Source organism: Girardinichthys multiradiatus, chromosome 14 (assembly GCF_021462225.1).
Source record: "Girardinichthys multiradiatus isolate DD_20200921_A chromosome 14, DD_fGirMul_XY1, whole genome shotgun sequence".
Taxonomy (NCBI): Eukaryota; Metazoa; Chordata; class Actinopteri; order Cyprinodontiformes; family Goodeidae; genus Girardinichthys; species Girardinichthys multiradiatus.
In genome coordinates this window covers 32,340,427-32,364,028 of record NC_061807.1, presented here as the reverse complement: position 1 = coordinate 32,364,028, position 23,602 = coordinate 32,340,427, and the positions used below count along the sequence as shown (strand labels likewise).

General features: G+C 41.0%; 1 protein-coding gene across 2 annotated transcripts in view; it reads left to right on the top strand.

Moving 5' to 3' along the window:
• The window catches only part of LOC124880693 (phosphofurin acidic cluster sorting protein 1-like), an 86,934-nt gene that overhangs the window by 30,026 nt on the left and 33,306 nt on the right, over positions 1-23,602 (top strand). For both annotated transcript variants that reach the window (XM_047385959.1, XM_047385961.1), the window contains 3 exons: positions 19,957-20,044; positions 21,889-21,978; positions 22,558-22,683. In XM_047385959.1, coding sequence (XP_047241915.1) covers positions 19,957-20,044; positions 21,889-21,978; positions 22,558-22,683 — 304 coding nt within the window. The remainder of the gene's footprint in view (positions 1-19,956; positions 20,045-21,888; positions 21,979-22,557; positions 22,684-23,602) is intronic.

Below are 23,602 nucleotides of genomic sequence, written 5' to 3'. Positions count from 1 at the left end.
GGCATACCTGAGCTTGGACTAAAAAATCTCAGCGAGAAATAAATATGGCTGGTATGCGAAACTGATAATCTGGAAGTTCATGACCTTATTTAGCTGTTCCGCAGCAAATACTGTGACGTAACAGTTGGAAAAATGTAACGAATGATAGAGAAAACTGAATGGACTGAAAAACTTGACCCAAACAGAATATAAAGATATCGCCGCAGCACCTGGAGAGACTAAATTCAACTTTTCGGCACTCCTACAGACTCCAAGTACACAACAAAATTGATTTAAAGGCAAAAAAGTATTTTGCATGATGCGCCCCTTTAAGGTACAACATAAACACACACCTGTTGAGCTATTTAGAAGTAGTTGGAAAGTCTAGAACACATTATTGTCTGTAAATTAACGCACCCAAATTAATCCCAGGAAGCCCTATTAAAAGGCCACACATGATATCAGGGTAAGGGAAACATGAGCACCTGAGTACAGCTTACCTGCTCCATGCAGCATCTTTAACCCTCAGATTTGTAGAGTTGGTAAAGCATGAATGTTGAGATTTTTCACATAATGTAGTTTATTTACTTTTACATGTTTAATGCATGTTGAAAGCAAACACTAAAATTATTTTCTACACATGTTGTCATGCTACACCCAGAAACGTCCTATTTATGAGTGATCAAAGCCATCTGTATTTTTTATTAACACTAAACAGTTTTTTGACAACAGCAACTGGTGGAATCCTAATGTCATAGATGTGAAAAGGGATTGGTTTATGTCTTATTTTTCCCCAAAAGACCCAGGATTTATTAGCTTCTGGACATGGACTAAGCCATCGCCGTTATTTATCTGTAATATCAAGCTAACCTAACCAGCAGACATTCAGTCAGACAGACTCGTGCTCCCTAACATGGAGGGAAACCGCTTCGATCAATACACACTATATTAAAAGCTGCTTGATTAGGACTATGTTGCCCCACATTCATGCTCTCCTCTCCTTCTCTCTCCACTTCCCCTCATCTTTCCACTGTTAGTCTCTGAGATAATGTCAAACCGTTCATACATATTGATCACCTGCAACATAATGAGCTTCTGCTCAGCGTGGATGTTTGCTTCCCCTTTTAGTGAGTGATAAGCAGGCAGTGCTATCTGTTTGTAATGTGTGTCAGCAGGTCTAGAGGCTGTGCAGTGTTTGGATGAACATTGGTCAGACATGAACTGGGACACCACTGTGATGGGGGGAGAGATAATATGCCAATAGGGTGTTGCTGCTGCAGTGGACCGGTATGTTGATAATCATCCTCAGGTTTCTACTGAGTGGGGTTGCATCAGAACGCTGTTATTGCTCCGGGATTTAGAGTTTTAGAAACTAAGAATTTGTGATCACAGTTATTAAACTGGGAGACCCAAAATGATTAGCTGCACGGTAGGCCTTGGCTGCTTTGAGATAACCCTGGGTAAAAGTTTTTGGCTTTCCTGTTGTTTACACAAAAATAGAAAAAAACATAAATGTGTTACATGAGCTGATAGCTTTTATTTAAAGCAGAAAAGCCAGAAATTATTCCTACTGCTGCTAAGCTGCTAGAACATATTAGGTATGTTTTCACTGGAGTGACTTTTATCAGGAACAAGGGTCATTTCCTGTGTATCCACTACAGGAACCAGGGCTTTTTGGCTGGACCCTGAAATAAAGGTGGAGCTTGGCTGTAGGAGGATGCTCAGCATTTTTTTATTGCTTGAATATCCCCAGCATTTTTTATTTATTTATTCATATCCCAGTTTATACTCTGCATTAAGCATTTTCTGTTGACTTTAAATTACATGTCAGTCAGGATGTGAAATTTGAAAAACATACAATACACAATGATAATCTATATTAGAGCTGCTAGTTCGCTTTTTCCTTCGTCTGGCGGCCGGGAGTCAGGAATCGGTGCAGGTAATCTAACGTCCATTCTAGCTATGCATTTTTGCACAGTTTGGAGTGGCAGTGTGGGGCTTTTAAACCATAACTGCTATGAAACAGTCAGAGATGATTACCGGTTTGGTCGGATTTCACTTTGTTTTTATTGCATTATGGACGTGATCTATATTAAGGACCCAATAAAATGGATGCACACACACACAAAAAATGGAGTGGAGATGCAACTGTGAAGCCATCCACAAGAAGGGACAGAGTAGATTGTACTTCCTGAGGAAGCTTAGGACCTTCAGTGTTTGCAGCAATATGCTGCATCTTCTAAGAGTCTGTTGTGGAGATTATGATCTCTTCTGTCATCATCTCCTGGAGAAGCAGCATCAGAGCCAGGGACTTAAAAAAGCTCAACAAGCTGATAAAGAAGGCTGGCTCTGTTCTGGGGACTCCTCTAGAACATCTGGAGATCATTGTGTAAAGAAGCATCCTCTTCATGAGACTGTTGTACAACAACAGAGTGTCTTCAGTCAGGCTTCTTCAGATCTGCTGTAAGACAGACCACTACAGGAGATTCTTCCTGCCCACAGCCATCAGCATCTACAATGGCTCTTTGAAAAAACCTGCAGAACATGAGCTACAACAACATTTAATTCCCCTTTGGGATTATTAAAGTATTATTGCACTGAACTGAACTGAATTGAAAAACAGCCTAGAAGACGGAGGTTCCTGGAAGTAAACTTGCGGAGAGAGAAAAACGCACAGGAGCTCATAGTCAAAACGCATCTATTTATTAATTTAGGTTATCTAAAACAATTTATTTAGATTTTAACACCAAGACTTAAACAAAAATGTAGAATGAACACCCACTAAATTTAGTAGTAATTTTCAAGTGCTTTTTAGGCAGAATATAATATATGTTTCTTGTTTTTTATACAGTTACAAAAGTATAATTTACTGGTTAATTAGTAGGGCTCTCTGCTATGGTAGCAAGCCTGCAGTTGACCGCCTAAAGCCTAGCTCACCAACTGTAGTTTTAAAACACCAATAGGGGATTCTCCTTCACCCCTAGTTTATACCTGCCGTTTCTGTCCTCACGAATGGCGTGAAACACTGCGTGGAGGGGTGCGTTGTCTCATTCCAGCCAGACGTTTAGTTCCTATTTTTGTAACTTTCTACAGGCAGCAAGAGTGTCTCCCGCCAAACAGGAAGAGCTGCAGGGTAGATTCTGACATGTCACATCATAGTCTAATCTACCAATATGCATGGTTTAATATGAACTCCAAGGGAATATTTAGAGCTAATTATTACATACACAAAAATACCTAAATGTAACACTTTTAAGGTCAGACTTTGTAATTAAAGTCTTCTATCAGGAATAATTGTCCAGAGATGATATTCTGTGTTGCAGCTGTATATATTTTCTAAACAGTGAGAAGTTGGTGAGGGGGGTCGCTGGGACAACTATTATTAATACGGTGCTAGAAACCTTGATGTCAGTATAGTTGCCTATAAAGATCCAACTTATGTTCAACCAGGCAAAACGTATTTTCATACCATCAAATATTCAATTCAGTTTATTTATGTAGCGCCAATTCACAACACGTTGTTTCAAGGCACTTCACAAAAGTCAGGTACATACATTCCAATTAATCCTAACCATTGAACAGTGCAGTCAGATTCAGTTATTTATTCAAATTGGATAAAAGGTTTTTCTGTCTAAGGAAACCCAGCAGATTGCATCGAGTCAGAGACTTGTAGCATTCACTCCACCTGGATGAGCATGTAGAGACAGTGGACAGTCACTGGCGTTGACTTTGCAGCAATCCCTCATACTGAGCATGCATGTAGCGACAGTGGAGAGGAAAAACTCCCTTTTAACAGGAAGAAACCCCCAGCAGAACCAGGCTCAGTGTGAGCGGCCATCTGCCACGACCGACTGGGGGTTTGAGAGAACAGAGCAGGGACACAAAAAGAACAAAGAAGCACTGATCCAGGAGTCCTTTCTATGGGAAGGAAAAGTAAAAGTTTAATCGATGTACAGGGGTTGGACAATGAAACTGAAACACCTGGTTTTAGACCACAATAATTTATTAGTATGGTGTAGGGCCTCCTTTTGCGGCCAATACAGCATCAATTCATCTTGGGAAAGACATATACAAGTCCTGCACAGTGGTCAGAGGGATTTTAAGCCATTCTTCTTGCAGGATAGTGGCCAGGTCACTACGTGATACTGGTGGAAGAAAACGTTTCCTGACTCGCTCCTCCAAAACACCCCAAAGTGGCTCAATAATATTTAGATCTGGTGACTGTGCAGGCCATGGGAGATGTTCAACTTCACTTTCATGTTCATCAAACCAATCTTTCACCAGTCTTGCTGTGTGTATTGGTGCATTGTCATCCTGATACACGGCACCGCCTTCAGGCCACAATGTTTGAACCATTGGATGCACATGGTCCTCAAGAATGGTTCAGTAGTCCTTGGCAGTGACGCGCCCATCTAGCACAAGTATTGGGCCAAAGGAATGCCATCATATGGCAGCCCAAACAATCACTGATCCACCTCCATGCTTCACTCTGGGCATGCAACAGTCTGGGTGGTACGCTTCTTTGGGGCTTCTCCACACCGTAACTCTCTCGGATGTGGGGAAAATAGTAAAGGTGGACTCATCAGAGAACAATACATGTTTCACATTGTCCACAGCCCAAGATTTGCACTCCTTGCACCATTAAAACTGACGTTTGGCATTGGCATGAGTGACCAAAGGTTTGGCTATAGCAGCTCGGCCGTGTATATTGACTCTGTATAGCTCCCGACGGACAGTTCTGGTGGAAACAGGAGAGTTGAGGTGCACATTTAATTCTGCCGTGATTTGGGCAGCCGTGGTTTTATGTTTTATGGATACAATCCGGGTTAGCACCCGAACATCCCTTTCAGACAGCTTCCTCTTGCGTCCACAGTTAATCCTGTTGGATGTGGTTCGTCCTTCTTGGTGGTATGCTGACATTACCCTGGATACCGTGGCTCTTGATACATCACAAAGACTTGCTGTCTTGGTCACAGATGCGCCAGCAAGACGTGCACCAACAATTTGTTCTCTTTTGAACTCTGGTATGTCACCCATAATGTTGTGTGCATTTCAATATTTTGAGCAAAACTGTGCTCTTACCCTGTTAATTGAACCTTCACACTCTGCTCTTACTGGTGCAATGTACAATCAATGAAGACTGGCTACCAGGCTGGTCCAATTTAGCCTTGAAACCTCTCACACTAAAATGACAGGTGTTTCAGTTTCATTGTCCAACCCCTGTAGCTCCTTTAGTCATTTCACCTAGAAAGAAAGAACAATTATACTCTGAGCCTGTTTTCAAGGTTAGAGTCTGAAAGGGAGCACATAGAGTTAGTCACAGTAAAAGCTCAGTCAATTGCTATATCTAGGAGAGAGAATGTTTTAAACACTAAAAGACCGGGCCATGTGTATCATCGGTAGAGGGTGAGCATTAAGTGTTTGCCAGCAGAAGCTTGGACAATGCCCCTCTCCAGAAAGGTGTCACAGGTAGACACAGAGTCAGGCCAGGTGTAGCTTCTAGAAAGAGAAAAGAGAGAACAAAGTTAAAAGCTGAAATAACAGCAAATAATGCAAAACTAAAAACTAAAACTGGCAGCTGGTTCCACAGGAGAGGAGCCTGATAACTAAAGGATCTGCCTCCCATTCTACTTCTAGAGACTCTAGGAACCACCAGGAAACCTGCAGTCTGAGAACGAAGTGCTGTGTTAGGAATATATGGAACAATCAGATCTCTGATGTATGATGGAGCTAGATCATTAAGGGCTTTATATGTGAGGAAGAGAATTTTAAGTTATATGCTGGATTTAACAGGGAGCCAATGAAGGGAAGCTAAAGTAGGGGAAATATTATCTCTCTTTTTAATTTTCATCAGAACTCTTGCTGCAGCATTTTGAATCAGCTGAAGGCTTTTAAGAAGATATGAGTTCTAAAATATCCACAGATTCCTCCATGAACATTTAATCAGAACTACTATTCAGTTTAAGGCTTAAAAGGCAAAACAGTAACAGGATAAAACAGTATGTCTGTTAGCAACAACAAAATCAGAAACTCTGTAGTTTTAGTGGCATCCTGAGCAAAGGCTAACCATGTTTAAAGTTTTAGCAACTGTTTTTAGAAAGCAAACCGTGTAATCTCATGTTGCCTGGGGTCGATTTTTTAAATTTCAGGTTTCTTTAAAGGAGTTATCAAAACGATAAGGGGCTTTCTCTGTAATCAGGGGGCAGATTTCTGACAAAATTGTACATTTTTAGCTGAATTTAGTAGGTTGGTTAAAGAAAAAAGAGAGAGAATACGCAGCTGTGGTTCTTTTGGCAACAAATCAGTTCATTAAAAATAACCTCAGTATCTCTTAACTCCGTGCGTCAGATGATTCTGAACATATTCCTCCCACCTGCGCCCGACATTTGCTTTTCTGAATATAACTTTTTAATAACACTGGAGCATTTAATGAACGAGCAAAGCCAGATCCTGCAATCATGCTCAAGCTGACTTATGATGTATTTTCAATTCTACATCGAGTCGAAGTTGTTAGATGTACACTTTGCTTTAAATAAATAAGAGTGACAGATGCTCTCCTTAGTATAATACAGATAAAGCTGAAACATACAAAGCTAAATCAGGATATTGAAATGAAGCGACAATTGGCAAATTGACCTTAAGGACTCATGTTCTGCTTGTCTATAGGTGAGGGGATAAATAAACAGCATATTAGTGCTGTCTTTAAAAAGTACCTACATGAATAGGATGACCACAGATTGTGTTTACTCACTGGCAGTGCTCAGCAGACTGTTCTCTTATGTTTACTACCCATTCTCATGGTACTGGAGTGTTAATCTGCTGCACCATTCTGAGTGAGGATGGAGGGCAGCCTGAGCCTCACTTGAGTTTGAATGCTGATGTGACCAGCATCCTAATCACCTGTTCAGGCTCCGCACAAACACTGAAATCATCACACCTACATGTACACCCCAAGCCCATCACTGTGCAGTCACCGTTGTCAAATATTCAACGCTCGAGCCGCACAGCTTCCCGTCCCCATGTCACCCGCATCTGATCCGTAAAAAGCCCCGCCTGCTGCAGACGCCCATTGTTTGTCACAGAGCTGTCAGAGGGTCGTGGAAGAGAAGCAGAGCAGACTGCGGAGCTTTATGACTCACACTGTTCTGCAGCCTGGCTGCCTGGTTCAGAGAGGTGCTTCAGATGAAGCTAGGGCATCCTGGAGTCCTGAGCTGTGTAACAGAATGTCCATCCTGTCCTGCTCTGTAAAAACGCAGTTAGTGTTTTCTAGGCATGTATTGTTGCTGAAAATGCAGATTATCCAACGCCATGCAGGAGAGAGCTTATGCTTGCTTGTAATGATGGTACTTCATTGATTTATTCATTCTTACATCCATTAGCTGTACACACTTCATCTTATGGAGGGTTGCAAAAGTTGGAGCTTGTCCCAGCTGACATTAAAGGGGAAAGGAGAGATCGATCACTCTACTAGACAAGAATAGACACAATTACTTACATTCACACCTCAGCCAGTGTCCAAAGACAAGTTTGTAAGGAAACAACTATGGTGCAAACCTCTTGCCAGACCACCATATCCAGGCTACCACAATAAACTACCAATGTATCTATTCAGTGCTGGCTGAACAACTGGACCACACAACCGCTTGGATTCTTTGAGTTTGTAGAATTTTAACTAGTAATTGTACTTACACCAGATTAATAAATTTCAACATTGCTTCCTGGTCCTCTGGTTGGGGGTGGCTCATGGCTCCTTACGTTTTCTCATATTAGCCATGATTCAGAATATTTTAGTTTTACACAGCAAGCACACGGTGTGGCTGTTTTTCCTTTAGTTCAGAGCTAATGGATTCAAAATTGTCAGCTACATCACCTACATATCTGTTTATCTCTCACGCTTCTTAGTGATAATAAACATTGAGAGCCTGGGATAAGTTATACTGTTTGATATAAAACATCTCGCTATGAAAGCAAGGGAGAGAAATGCATTCTGGTCTTCAATGTTGACATCTTTAGAGGCTGGATTCATTCAGCCAAGGGCTATTTAAAGAATGTTTGTGATGAACCAAGAGCTTGTTATTTTAGCCGCCTGTAAGCAGCCACTCTAGATGTTTATTCGGTATTTTTATCTCTCCTTTTGTCCTCCGTCAAATCTTTTTTTCTGAAGTGTTTCTCTTTGTCAGAGTGCATTCTGGATTCATTTGTATGAGCCTTTGTGTGTTCACATTTGTTTATGTACGTTTTTTGCTTTGTGGAGACTACGGATAAACTTATTGATGCCCTCAGGATCAAAAGCTCCCCATTATGGGTTTTTGAGCCACATAAGCTCTGACTCTCACACTAAACACAAACACACACACATACACACACACACACACACACACACACACACACACACGCGTTGTTAAAGAAAAACACACAGCAGTCAAGAATCAAAGCCTAAGCTGTGCTTTCTGTCAGTGTTAGTTCACCTGTTTTTCTTTTAGTGTCTGGCAGCATGTGGAATTTTTCTTTAGCAGATCTTTATTGATAATTTGTCAAAAAGACAAATTTCTTTGCATTTAAAGCCTAATAAGTATTGTTTTTAATCAAAGTGAAGCATTGGCTGAGTGAAGAGTGTTTACACACAGATCCCACACAGCATACACTCTAATGAATATTATTACGTAATTTATCAGTTTTAATGAATGCGGGGATCGCAATAAATGTGTGCAAGCTGCAGTGTTTAAAAGCCAATTTTCCTGTTAAATGTTTCACTTTAAAACCTGTTTACCATTTTTGCATAAATGTAAGAAAATCCAACCTAAAACCACGATGACTGTTTTATTTTTCATATACAAGCACAGTCATATATTGGTTTCTAAACATAAAACTTAAGAGATCAGATGTAGTAGTTATGAAAATAGGCAAAGCAGTAGTTCAGAATAGTTTTCCTGCTCAGATAAATAGCACAATTGAATTGAGCACACAAGGAAGGAAATCATAGCCTGCACTATATCAAATCCATGAGCATCACAAAGACTTTAAATATCTTTTTGAATTTTAACTTTTCTTTTTCTTGGCAACAAACCGTTGCATGTCAGCTAACCAGCAGTAACCTTCAATTATGCGAATTAGACTAAAGATATTCAATGTTTTCCAGGTTTTCTAACCATATGCAATTGTGAAGACAGAACCCCCGGAAAGCTGCTGGTCCGGATTCTGTCTCACCAGCCAGCCTGAAGCACTGCGCTGATCAGCTGTCTCCAGTCTTCACAGACATTTTTAACACCTCACTGGAGACATGTCATGTGCCAGCCTGCTTCAAGTCCTCCACCATCGTCCCTGTTCCCAAGAAGCCAAGGACCACAGGGCTTAATGACTTCAGACCCGTCGCCCTGACCTCTGTGGTGATGAAGTCCTTTGAGCGCCTTGTGCTCTCACACCTAAAAGACATCACCGACCCCCTCCTTGACCCCCTGCAGTTTGCCTACAGAGCCAACAGGTCTGTAGACGATGCAGTCAACCTAGCCCTTCACTTCATCCTCCGGCACCTGGACTCCACAGGAACCTACGCCAGGATCCTGTTTGTGGATTTCAGCTCTGCCTTCAACACCATCGTCCCAGTTCTGCTACAGGAGAAGCTCTCCCAGCTGATTGTGCCCGACTCCACCTGCAGGTGGATCACTGACTTCCTGTCTGACAGGAAGCAGCGCGTGAGGCTGGGGAAGCACGTCTCTGACTCCCTGACCATCAGCACCGGTTCCCCCCAAGGCTGTGTTCTCTCTCCTCTGCTCTTCTCCCTGTACACCAACAGCTGCACCTCCAGTCACCAGTCTGTCAAGCTTCTGAAGTTTGCGGACGACACCACCCTGATCGGACTCATCTCTGATGGTGATGAGTCTGCGTACAGATGGGAGGTGGACCATCTGTTGGACTGGTGCAGCCAGAACAACCTTGAGCTCAACGCTCTAAAGACAGTGGAGATGGTTGTGAACTTCAGGCAGAACCCAGCCCCACCTGCCCCCATCACCCTCTGTGACTCCACAATTGACACTGTGGAATCTTTCCGCTTCCTGGGAACCATCATCTCCCAGGATCTCAAGTGGGAGCCAAACATCAAGAAAGCCCAGCAGAGGATGTTCTTCCTGCGGCAGCTGAAGAAATTCAACCTGCCAAAGACTATGATGGTGCACTTCTACACAGCCATCATTGAGTCCATCCTCACCTCCTCCATCACCATCTGGTACGCCGCTGCTACAGCCAAGGATAAGGGCAGGCTGCAGCGTGTCATTCGGTCTGCTGAGAAGGTGATTGGCTGCAGTCTACTGTCGCTCCAGGAACTGTACACCTCCAGGACCCTGAAGCGGGCAGGGAAGATTCTGGCTGATCCCTCCCACCCCGGTCACAGACTCTTTGAGACTCTCCCCTCTGGCAGGAGGCTGCGGTCCATCCGGACCAAAACCTCACGCCACAAGAACAGTTTTTTCCCATCTGCCACCAGCCTGGTTAACAAAGCCCGGAAACCACCCTGACACTGTCCCTTTCCCCCACACCCCCCCTTTTTTTGCTGACAGGACACCTGTAACCTGTAACTCTATGTGTTACATTAACGCTCAGCTTGGACTCCTGCTTTACTTGCACTGCTTTACTTGCACAATGATCACCTGCACTGTTGTATTGCTCTTGCATCTTATACTGCTCTATATTTACTCTCACTCACTTAAAACTGTGCACATATATTTATATTATATTGTAGATATGTTTATACTGTTTAATTTGTACTGTATTGCACCGACTACGCCAAAACAAATTCCTTGTATGTCCAAAAACGTACTTGGCAATAAATCTTTTCTGATTCTGATTCTGATTCTGAAATGGTTCAACATGGAACCCTTCAGCATGTTCTGTCCACATGTTCTCCCAAAGAGGCAGCAGGATATGCTGTTTAGCGTGTGGGTGAAGTCAACTAGCCCCTAGCGATGATGCTCACCACGAAGGTTGGACCGGTTTGTCATGAAACGAATTGCTCGCCTGTTCAAGGTTTATGGTGAACTTGCAAATGTGCTCTGCAGCAGGAGCTACGTACTGCATCAGCACTCATGGTGGCTATTTTGAAGGGTGTTGTTTTTTTTTTCCTTGCGTTCTAAAGTTTCTTTCTTAATTTTCTGGATATAGCTTATCATATTTCTTTTCAGCTACTTGCACAGATATGTTGTGTGGCAGAATGGTGCAGAGACCATCATGTGATTTTAATCTGTGCCTTATGCCAATGGGTTCCCACTCTTCCTCTTCTGCTGTTGTTGCGGGTTCTGGTCATGTCGCTCCTTCACCATCTGGTTCCTTTGCAGTTTTGGTCGTTTCATGCCCGATTTTTTTCAGGAACGTAATGGTTAAGTCTACAACGGGATGTTTTATATAGTCTATGTGTAAGTTCTTACCTGCCCAGGAAACCTTAGTCATTTTTTAGCATAACTGGCATAAAATACATGTGCTGGAGCAAATCATTGTACATTTTTCCTTCTGGTGATGATTGTGTCTGTTGTAAACTCTTTGAATTCGGTTCTGTAGGTTTTAAAATCTTTACTCAGTTTTGCATTATTTGGCCCGTATCTCCTGTGGCATCCTATCAACACAGAATGTGAGTTCTATCGTCTTTAACACACTGGATCAAAGTGAAATTGTATTGCTTTCTTGTAGGAATGACAAACGGGTTTGGCCCAGCTTTTTGTTCTGTACAAACTAATCCTTGTGATGGAATAATAATGAATTTAAATGTTGGGCGTTGACTGACAACGGCATTGATCAGCACCGCTGAGGGAACGATGTGTTACTTTAGGAGATGACAGGAAGCGGGCGCTGTGGGGAAGGAGAGGACATCAGTTACCGTTATGTAAGGAAGGGAGGACAGCAGTTGTCTTTGTGTAGTCTTTAAGTCAGGGAGGAGGTGAGGTTATGTTGACAATGGTTGGATCAAGGGTTGAGGAGGAGAAGAGGAAGATAGCTAGTGTACTAAAACCGATAAGACATGACTCAAAAGAAGAAAAATGATAGGGAAGGAGAGCGAGGAGTGGAGAAAAACAAAAACAAGAAAACAAAGAACAGAACAAGAAAACAAAGAAAAGAAAGGATTCTGTATAAATGAAATGTTGCCCTCTGTCCATCCATCATATATACCTGCTTATCCTTACAGGGTTGAGGGACGGCTGGTCCCCAGTGTTTCCCCTGGGAATTTGGTCGCTGGATTTTCACACAGGGATATTCTTTGAGCTAAACTATTTCCTTGTATCTTTGGTGGTATGTTTAAGATTGTTGTCTTGTTCAAAGGTGAGCTTCTTCACTAAAGTTCTTCTAACAAACCTCTGAGGCCATCACAACACAGCTGGATTCCTATTGAAATTAAATGACACGTAGCTGGACTCTACTCATTAGGTGAATTCTGTAGGCGGATGGTTGCCCTGGATTTTATTTAGGGGTTTCAGACTACGGAGGGCTGAATACAAATACATGGGACACATTTCACAATTTCTATTTGTGCTAACTTGACAAAATATGGAACAAGTTCAATAGATATGATTACCGTCGCAAAATACTGTGCATGCATCCTTATTCAATTCATGATTCAAGCAAGAAAAGCTTCATACTTTGAGGCAGATTTGTTCACATTTGCATATACACCTCATCTAATTAATTAAATTGCTTATTATTAGAGTAATACATTAAGCCTTTAGCTAATCTGGAAGCTTTTTATCTACCAAAGATGCTCATATTTATCATGACTAAAGGACAAATCATTTCAAAGTATACAAATATATATTTGTTTGCTTTATTAATAGTAGATATTACTTTATGTCGCATTTGTGTGAGTGTTGGATTTCTCATGTTTGACAGGCGTGCTGTTTTTGCTTCTACAGAGACGGGCCTTTCCAGAACCTCATAGGTCAGTCTGCCCACAGACATTATCGAACCTTTCTCTGCCTCCTTCAGCCCCCTCATTTCATCCACCCAGGCCTTTTCTCTAAACAAATAAACAATCAAATATCAGCTACTGCCGGGAAAATACGAGGCGGTATCTGTCAAAGTTGCAGTAAGCATCTATTGAGCTGCAGTGATTCAGACTGGGAGCCCTTTTCTCTTGTCCTATAGATCCATAGACGGTTTTTCTTGTTTTGTTTTTTTTGTTGTTTTTTTTACAATAAGTGTATTCAGTTAGTGAACAACACAAACATAAAGCGCACACACACTGAAAATTGATGCTGCAACAAGCTCTCTCCCCTGTGCTTGCCCTTCATTGCACAGTACTTAAAAGATTGACCCGGTTTGACAAGATAAAAACAGGAACACAAACGATAAAACAGGGTCTAACAATTGATGGACCAGGTTGATTTATTGATCCATTAATCTTTGACATCCGATGTAAACTCAAGTGTCTTTTATTCCATTATATTGTGTCATCTATACTATTGCCATGGTCATCAGAACACGTGACATCAGTCTTCATAGATATGCAGGCAATGCGCAGCTTGACCTTACGTTCTCCTGATCATCCGCAGCAATCTGATGCACCTCTTAATTGTATGTTAGACGTTAAATCGGAAGTAAACAGCAAATAGAACTTTCTTCAACTAACTCAGCACATAATCAAATTACTAATAGTTTATTAGAGAGAGAAAGTTAATGCAAAAACCTAAAACTCTGGATATTAAGCCTTCAGAACCTGTTAGAAATCTTGACCCCTCTCTCTCGCTGCCCCAAGGCAGAGATTCTTGCTTTTACCCTTCTTATCTTGTTAAAAAGTCCTCGTTCTGCATGGTCTTTGCTTTTTATTTTGAGTCTATAGAGACTACAATGCTGGATGACCGTATGAGAGTGGTTACATAGGGAACGATGTCGCCTTCAAAATAAAATGACGTGTTTTCAAAATACTTAACACTTTATTTATGTTTGATTTTCAATTCCAGTCCAGGACACCTAAATACTATCCGACTACTATTAACCATATGAGAATAATCAAGAGAACTGCATCACATCCAAATAAAACACTTATGAATTATTTTTCATGAGCAGAGGCAAGTTTTGCCGTGCACCCAGCAGTTCTCTCTAATAAACTCTAAATCTAGTGTGCTCCCAATCTAACTCTTTTGGGAACTACAGCTTGCAAAATCAGCCAGATTCTCATGAGAGGAAGTGAAACTAATTTGTTGCAAGGAAAAAAGTTGATTTACAAGGAAAGCATTTTACTGTTTTTTTGGAGCCAAGTGAGCAGCTGTTAGAGGAACTTCAGCGTTTTAATTCCTAGTAACTTGTGGTAGCTGTGGTTTAGCTGTTGAAAGTTTCGCTAAAAATTATAGTTAAATGATCAAATGGTCCTAATCAGAGATGGAAGCAACCATGCCCCCCCAAAAACAACCAAAATTGAGAAAATCCTTTTTGATGTGCTTGAGGGAAAAATTTTGCAGCCCAGTCAGGTAAACTGACCCCTCTGTTGGCTGCTGACAGATGGATCAGCAGCCCACCCTAATAATACCACCCTAGGCAACTGCCCATATGAAACCTGCCACTGGTCCCAAGCATTATGACGATTTTAAATGATCTGGTTTGAGCCTGCGTTCTCCAGAAGATTGTTTTGCAGGCGAGTTAGAGAGACAGACTCTTGCAAAGAGACAAAACTGAGAATGAGACAGACGGAGAGAGAGACCAAGAGAAGAACCTTGGCAGAGAAAGCAACAATAGGATTGCTGTACACCAACAAGTTCAGAGTTTTGCTACCATTTCCGAATAGATTTGGCTCTTAGAGAGCTCAGTCCTTTTGGGAATTAATCAAAATCCTGGATTAACTTTGTTCCCACAAAAACAAATGGGTTTGTTGTTTTTGCTACAACACCCTGCAACCTATAATTATATCTCTGATGTGTACGGGTAGCTTTGTAATCATTGCTGCCGGAAGAAAGAAAAAGAATCTTCACATTTTTTAGTCAAAACCTTCCATGTTTACTCGAGAATGGTGCTGTCCCCGTTGTCATCAGACAATGATTCATCTTTGTTTGAGTCATCCTCAGCTGTCCTTGGCGTTTCTTGCTCTGATTGATGATGATGCGCATTGGCTGCTGAGGCGCAGTGGTGGATCCTGAGGAGACGGGGCAGGAGTGAGAACCGGACCATAAAGAAAGTGTTGGCGGACCGTTTTGACCTTTACCATGTGATCCCCCTCGGCAGCTTTGTTGACTAAACTCTGACAGTGTGGCGGTGGGGGACAGAAAGAGATCTCATTGGGGATTTACTGAACAAGAGATGTTTAAATCCAAAAGAGGTGTTTGAAAATCCTTTTAAGTTCCTAGTTGTGTTTTTTTAAATGTCTTGTAGTTTTTGTTTTTGTTTTTTTTTAAATGATAGGTTAAAAAGGGTGCTTGAGCTCATCAGAAACTGATATTTAACTCATCACACATTAATGAAAAGAGTTGTAGCACTTCAGTCTGCGCAAGAAGAAAACTAGCATGGATCAGCAATGATATACTCTGTATAACAAGTTAATCTTTAGGGACATTGGGAAACGGTCCAGGCGTTACATCATGCAAGTGCTAATCTGCTGAAGTAATCATGTGCAACATGATCACGTAATTGTTGCAATAAATTAAGGTTGTTCTTCAGAGATTTGAACTGTTCTCCATCCCTGACTCAGCAAACATTTCGGATACTCAAAATCAGCAATAATATTCGCCGTTCAAAGATTTTCAGGAACTTTCAAGCAGTGATAACTCACAGCTGTGAAGTCTGATGAAGCTCCCCGCAGTCTCATGAACATTACCGGTCTCATCAGTGCTGTGATTGATGAAAAAACTCTTACCAAGCAGGATCTGCTGAAGACATTTGCTGCCTCTCAAAATGGAAATAATAGAAGACAAATAATATTCACTGGAAGATTTATTGCACCCAAACAGATGTCTGTCGGGTAGCCATCAATCCTGGGTTTAATCTGCACTTTGGAGCCCAACACTTGAACACCTGATTCTAATTTAGGTATGGTTACTAGTTTAAACCTCTAATTCTTATAGAACAAGGGTAAGGTGTAGGTTTACATATTTCAGGAAATATAAAGAAACAGTCTAGTGCTAAACAATATCTTCAGATTGTCAAAATAAGGGATGTTATTCTGAGGTGTTTTTCTGTTTATGAGGCAGACAATTGGAAAAATCTGAGAGATGCCGATATGCTATGGATGTTGTGCTGCAGAGCAAGGGCTACTCGCTGGCTGGCACTGGTTGACTAGGAGGAATTAGGCGGTGAGCTTAGTCAGGAACTCTGATACTGATCACTTCTAATGATGCTGGATCGTTTGTACTTATAGGTTCAGCCCCCTTGTTGTTATCCATGTTTATCTGGAGCCGGAAACCCTTGGCTTCAAGAAGAGAGGCTCAGAGCGCCCGCAGCTTAGTTGTCTCAGTGGTTTCATCAGCGGTATAGAGAAGTTGCCCCTTTCAGTGAGTGGAATGCGAGCACTTACCGAGAGATGAAAGAGGGCGAGTGGTCAGGATTTGGTGGAAGGTCTGGGTGAGATGAGAGGGAGCTGAGGATTGGGAGATGTTTGAATGAAAAGAGTTAGTTTCTCTGTCTACTCAGTCTGCCTTTAATCTTCGTGGCTGTTATTAAGTTTGATTCCGTATGGTTTGGTTTCAGATCCTCCCCACATAAGTCATCATATAACCTGCGTTCCTTCTGGACTACATATCCCTGTAGGCAGGGGTGCAAGTAGTTTTAAATTCTTGCCGTTACTTAGGGGCGGAGCTAGAGAGGGGGCTGGGTAGGCACTTGGGGCATATATGCATGATGCATGTATATATATATATATATATATATATATATATATATATATATATATACTGTAGGCTTTCTGTATAAGGCAGAAATTAGAATCACTTGACCTTGTAGAATCTGTATATTTATAAATTTCAATTGTTAAAGAGCTGCCATGTATGAAACAATGATAAACCGTTTTCTGATGCATAACTTTTCATCTTCAGTTTCCGTCTTTTCTTTTGAACAAATAAGTTATTGTTCTCTGCATTGTGGTCAAGTTTTGATTTCATTTCAATAAAAAATTTGACACTTCGGTTGTTTTCGTGTTTTTTTTTTTAAAGTCTATAGATGGTAAGTGATTTATTGTTCGTCCTGTCCTAATGCAAGCTGCGGTTTTTTATGTCTGTGCACCACCTGTGTAAAATCTCCCAGTCCATTAAATCAAACGCACCAATCTCCTTGGCAACCGTTCTGTTTTGGGGGTAAGCACGCATGCGCTCTCGTGTAGTGTATGTGAAATCTCTGGTCATAAGCGGTGTTTTCGAGCTGAACTGTGTTGCTGTAATTCATCAAAATAACATGAACAACAACTAGTTTCTCTCCCTTTGCTTTTAACTGGGGTATTTAGCAGCGAGCAGACAGACATTAAACGTAGCGGTGCTCGTTTTAAAGGCCGTTCACAAAAATCTCAAACTCCGAGAGGAGAGAAGCAAAGCAAGAGCACTGAGGCTCCATCATAGCAGAACAGTTCAGAAACTATTTGGAATGAGGGGAAAAAAGCTATATTTATGTTTTAGACTGGCTTTTGGTAGCGGATCTGATCTTTGTCTGCTCGTGAGTTATGCAGCCGTAACTGGTTCTGGATGACTGCTTGCAGACCTGTTCTTCCCGGTAGGCGCAGAATCTTTTAGTGGTACGCAGTACCGGACCGTACCGGCTCACTTTCACCCCTGCCTGTAGGTCTTTTGATTGATATTGTTACTTCTTAGACAAAAGAAACGAGTATTTTTTTTCTTTACATGATATCTTGGTCTTTTTCTAATAATACAATTTCTCATATTGAGGTTTTTTACAGGCTGTCAACCTCTGTCGTCACATCTCATTGTTTTATTGTCTCTCCCAGTTTTGATGTCTGGTTCTAACAGTCTAGACATCTAGTTCTCTGTCTCTGTTTTTGTCTTGCTTATGTTGCATCTTTCTTCCCGCCTTTCCTGTGGTTTTCCCATCTTTCCACCCTCTCTGTCTTCTTTTATTCTGTTTGTTTATGATATTGTGTGTGTGTTTATTCCTCCCTCTCTAAGCCTCTCACATTTTGATTTATTGAACACAGTGACCTCTGGCTGCACGTCTGCCGTTCGTGTTCGATGTTTGGCGTCTGTCCTCTGATTCATTTGCGGCTTTTACATTAGGCCTGCTCTGACATTCCTCTTTGGGTTTTTTTGGGACAATTCAAGTGTGTCAGCTTTGCTTTTGCCTTCAGCGAATTTTCTTTATTTCTTCCGAAGTGAAGAGTCGCCGTTTTAGTTTGAGTGCTTTGTTTGTGCACTCTGACGTAATTGTCGGCTTCAGTTGGGGAATAAAAGAGTCTTAACTTTCCACAAAAATAGCAAACTATTTTCAGTTCTGTCGTGGGCTGGAGAGAATCTCTGTAGTAGCTTGTCATCAGATAACGCCTCTTTTAATTTCAGTTTTCATTTGAGTTAGCCGTGCTCCTTCAGAGGGAGGAATTAAAATGTCCCCACCATATCAGAACAGTTTGTTAGACTGCACAAGCTGTTTTGAACCATAAAATAAAACACATGCGTAGGCTGTAATGCTTCATTTAGTGAGTTTCAACATTCTCATGATCTCAAAAAAAAAAATTCTATACCTGATTTAAGTAATATGTGATCCTGTTGACCTACTGTTGCAAGGCTTACCACGCTTTGTTCACATTATAACGACAAACACTGTTTTTTTTATTGGGATTTTATGTGATAAACAGGGTATCAATCATAAAGTGATACAAATATATCTGAAAAGTGTGGCATGCATTTCAAATCAACCTGCTTTACTCTGATACCCCTAAATGAAATCCAACCTTTGAAAGCCCTAACAAGTCCTATTTGCAGTTAGCTACAAACTTTGGAAGGAGATGCTTTGGTGAGATATCTAGAAGCTATTTGGGCCTAGATGTAAAGCGCCATGTGTGGTAGAAACTAAACACTGCGCATTTTCCTGAACACAACCTCCCCTCAGTGAAGTATGGGGGTGGCAACTATGTTTTCTTTAGGGAGTCTGTTTAGAGTTGGTGGGAAGGCGGATGAAGCTAAATGCAGGCCAGATGTAGAAGAAAAACAATTAGAGGCTGCAAAAAACTTGAAAATAGTAGAGGTTGACCCTCCAGGAAAACTATACAGACAGATATACAATGGATTGGTTCAGATCAAAGCATATTCACGTGTTGGAATGGTCCAGTCAAAGTCCAGACCTAAATCCAATTGCTCCTCACCCCGTATGACGGCACCTGAGCTGTTTTGCAAAGGGCAAAGTTTTCCGTTTCTGTGTGCACGCCTGATAGAGACATAACCCAGACTTCAATTTGACTTCTTTTACACTTTACAGTCATGCACTATTTCTGTTGCTCTATTACAAATAAATACTAATGAAATATATTGTGGTATACCTTTACCAAGTTTGTAAGATCTAAATGAAGGAATAATCTGAACCCTGTTCATGTATTCAATAATGTGAGACATTACTGAATCATATAGCAATGAGTGTTAGCACTTACTGGTCTGATGATGTGCTTTACTCTGACACAAACATGCGATAGTGTTTAATGATGCGCCCAACAGTCTTTCATAAAGAGCGTTATATTAAAATAATCCAGCATGTAACTCAGTGCTCATTTGAAACGTAGATAATCTGATAAATAAGAATCTAACATTTTATAAATAACTTCTTACTTTAAAAGAAATATTGTAATTTGTTTTCCAGCCAGAAGATGCCTCCCGGTATGAATAAAGCAATAAGCCAGGCAGAAATCTGATAAATTGGCATCAAAGTGGTTGATCTTCTTCAAAGAGCTGAGCTCTGTGGGGAACAAATGGACCGCCTTTGGCTTGCTGATCATTGTGTTTGTGCTGTGAACCCAAGCTAAGCCACCACAAGTACACTGACTATTGGATCTGACTTTAGTGTTCTTGTCTTTCTTGTTTCCTGCAGGCTCTTCAACCTCACCCTGAAGAAACTGATCATGTTGAAGGAACTGGACAAAGATCTCACTTCAGTGGTCATCGCCGTCAAGCTCCAGGTATGAAACAGCTCTGGCTTTAGGAGTGGATCCAAAAAAAAAAAAAATGATGCAGTTTATTTCACAAAATGTTGAAAAAGCAGTTTGTTGTTGTTGTTCGGGTAAAATGTTCCAACGAAGCCTGGACAAAGCTGGACCAATTAGAAATTACTCAGCAACTTCCACGTCTGCATAAAGAGTGGAATATGGTAAAAAAAGGGAAAAAAGGTTTGAGTTTGCACACTTCACTCATCATCTAAAAGACAAACAAATAAAAGGCCTTTTCACATTGATTCTTATTTAGATCATGTTTTTTATCTCTGATTTGCTGTGTCAAATTTATGTTACTTCTGACTCATTGATTGTTTTGGTTTTTCACTTATTGCCACATAACTTACAGATGCACACTCATTCCAAAAACTAAAAAATGGGCCATTTTACTGCTGTTTTTTCTCTATTGTTGTTGTTGTTTGGGCCTCTAAACCCTCTTCAAGATCAAGGTTTTAAACTGGACTTGTGTGTAGTTTCTTAGCTTGCTCTAGAAACAGCCATTTACCACGCTGCTGACTTGGAAGCCAACTTCATCTTTGTGTTCTTTCATGATTTGTTGAACATGGAAATAATAGATGCTACATAGGTCAACGTTTTGTACACAAAACCAGAATGTTAAACGCACAAGTGTGGAAATGGAAAATTTGTGTTTTTCTCTGTGTTCTTAAGTCTAACCATATGCATTTTAAATTAACTGTAGGGATGATTGTAATGTCCCTCTGTGTTTGCCCTATGATGGATTCGCTATTCGTCCAGGACGTGTCCAACTTCTCACCTGCTGAAAGCTCTGAACATGATAAAATAGACATGGCTTTCATTAATCTTAGAAATAAGGTCCTCCTTAGTTAACTTAGCTTGAATTTAGCAATTATCTCTGCAGCTTTAATCTGGAGAATCCAATTATAGGATTTAGAGGATTGAGATTCCCTTCTATTGAGTGAGCCACAAAAAGTAGCCCAGTAGAGGTTTACAAGTTTACAAGTAGTCTGTCCTCCTAATTGTTCCCCTCGGTAAAGTTGCTCGTTGTTTGTTCAAGGCAGGTTATTGAATCTGGATGCACTTCTTTCAACATGTTTTAACAGCTCAAGCACTTCTGCCAAAGATGCGTACTTTAAATTACTTTGCTCTCGTCACTGAGAGAGAAAGCAATGCTGCAGGTCTTTGTTTCGTAGTATAGATAGGCCATACCTTTACCAGAGTAAGCCGTTAGGCAGCAGAACCAGAGGTTAAAGTTAACATACATGATCAGAAATGTCTGAACTAAAGGGCCGTACAGACTTTTTCCTCCATGAAGTTTATCACATTTTGTCACGTTACAGCAACAAACCTCACTGTTATTTTATCGGGAGGTCAACACAACCCTTGCTGCCTTTTCCTGTATTTATTTGATTCCATCTTCCGATTGACTTTGACCTGCTTCCCTGTCTCTGCATCTCCACAGCATGATTCTGCCACCACCATGTTTCACCATGGTTTATCACATTAAATCCTAATAATGTACGCTGAAATTGTTAATCGACAAAGTGTAAAAAAGTTCAATGTGTGTGTATAGTTTTCCAAGGCATTGTACTTCTTGACACATCTTTATTGATGCCCATCTCATTCTCTATCTTAATAAGCCAATATATTCTGTTTGGAAGTAATAAACCTCAAGCTTTTTTGTATTCTATGATCGTGTTGTCACCCTTTTATTTCTTTGTGGATTCTCCCCACTGAGTTTTATTGAGTAGACTTTAATACTCTCTGGAGTTAACCTGTAGAAGTTTCCTTTAGAGTTACACATTGTATCTCTCCTCTGTGTGTCTCCTCATCAGGGCTCCAAACGGATCTTGCGCTCCAATGAGATCCTGCTTTCCTCAGCAGGACTGACGGAGACGGACTTACAGCTCACCTTCTCCCTGCAGGTACAGACTGACGTTCACACAGATCCAGAACCTTCAGTCGAAACTGAGCTGTAAGCTCACTCTATTATTCATTGGAAACAAAAAACAGCTGCTGCTAGTATGACCGTTTTGCTGTTTTTTAAATCATCCTATCCTTATTCTCACAGTGCTGAATGCTGCTAAAAGGTCAGAGTTTCACTCTGCGGATTGTAATGTGTGCACTGATCCGGACATTATACATTAAACTGGCTGCAGCATCTACAACACAGCAGTGGAGAAGGCTATTAAAACCAAGCAGCAGAGACTTGTCATGGGTTTCACCATTGTTCCAGGAGCCAGTTTGTTCCAATTATAGTTCACCCGGTGAGGTCCTTAATGATGGGTTATGCCATAGTTCGGATGTGACTAAGTGGTTTGGTGCTTGGGGAGAACATGGAACAATTCAGGGGGAGATAATGCACTCTGCAACAAGCCATTAAGATCCATCTAATTATTCAGGACATTTGAAGCCAGTATAATTGTTTTATCACTCTGCACCCATCTAGCAGTTCATCTGCTCACCTGTAAGGTGTGTGTGTGTGTGTGTATTTGTATCTGCAGTACCCACACTTCTTGAAGAGAGATGCCAACAAGCTTCAGATCATGCTGCAGCGGCGGAAGAGATACAAGAACCGGACCATCCTGGGCTACAAGACACTAGCTCTGGGGCTCATCAACATGGCTGAGGTATTAGAAGGGTCAAAAAAGGAGCCACAAATAATAGATATGATTCCCCTGTTTCACTCAATCTGATTTCATTTATGTGCAGTTGTTTGTTTTTTTTTTGCCCATGTGATATGTCCAGAAATGTCTAGAACTCAAACTACAAAGTGTCACTTTACAGCAATAAGAAAGAGGCAATGAAGGAAAACTGATAACTTTTCACGTGACTTTTGGCTTTTTGTTATTGTGGGACAGGAATTTATTTTTTGAGATTCTGTTTTAGTCTCAGTGTATTCATTTTCTACTCTGTTCTACAATTGCAGCGTCACACCTTTCCTGGGAAGTGTTTTTAAACCATTTGCTCCACCACTGATTTGAATGATGATATTCCCCTGGTGTAGAGCTATTGACAAATGTTAGTATCATGTTATTATGCTTACCAGTAGTAAGACAAATGATAGTATTAGAGATAGGGCTCCTACATAATCTGGAAAAATCCATCCGTCCGTCCGTCTGTCCGTCCGTCCGTCCATCGATCCATCCATCCATCCATCCATCCGTCCGTCCGTCTGTCCGTCCGTCCGTCCATCCATCCATCCATCCATCGTCTGTAGACTCTGTAAAAGACTCATTCAGTGAATTTCTTCCCATATGCTTGTAAAATTAATTAGAAAGAATGTAAAACTGGAAATTTGAGTCCGAAAATGCAATTCCTGTTGCATCCGTAAAATTAAGATGCATTTAAACGTAAAGAAAATTTAATAATACATTTATTTATTTTACATCAGCAGCATAGCATTGGTCAGTTTCACATTGTTTACCTCCAGTTGCTTTCTAACTTTGTGACCTGAGGACAGGAAGATGGTACTCTCTCATTTACATCTTCTTCTTCCATGTTTCTGCTTCCCGGTTTGAGAGAATTTTGATGACTTTGAGTCTCTTA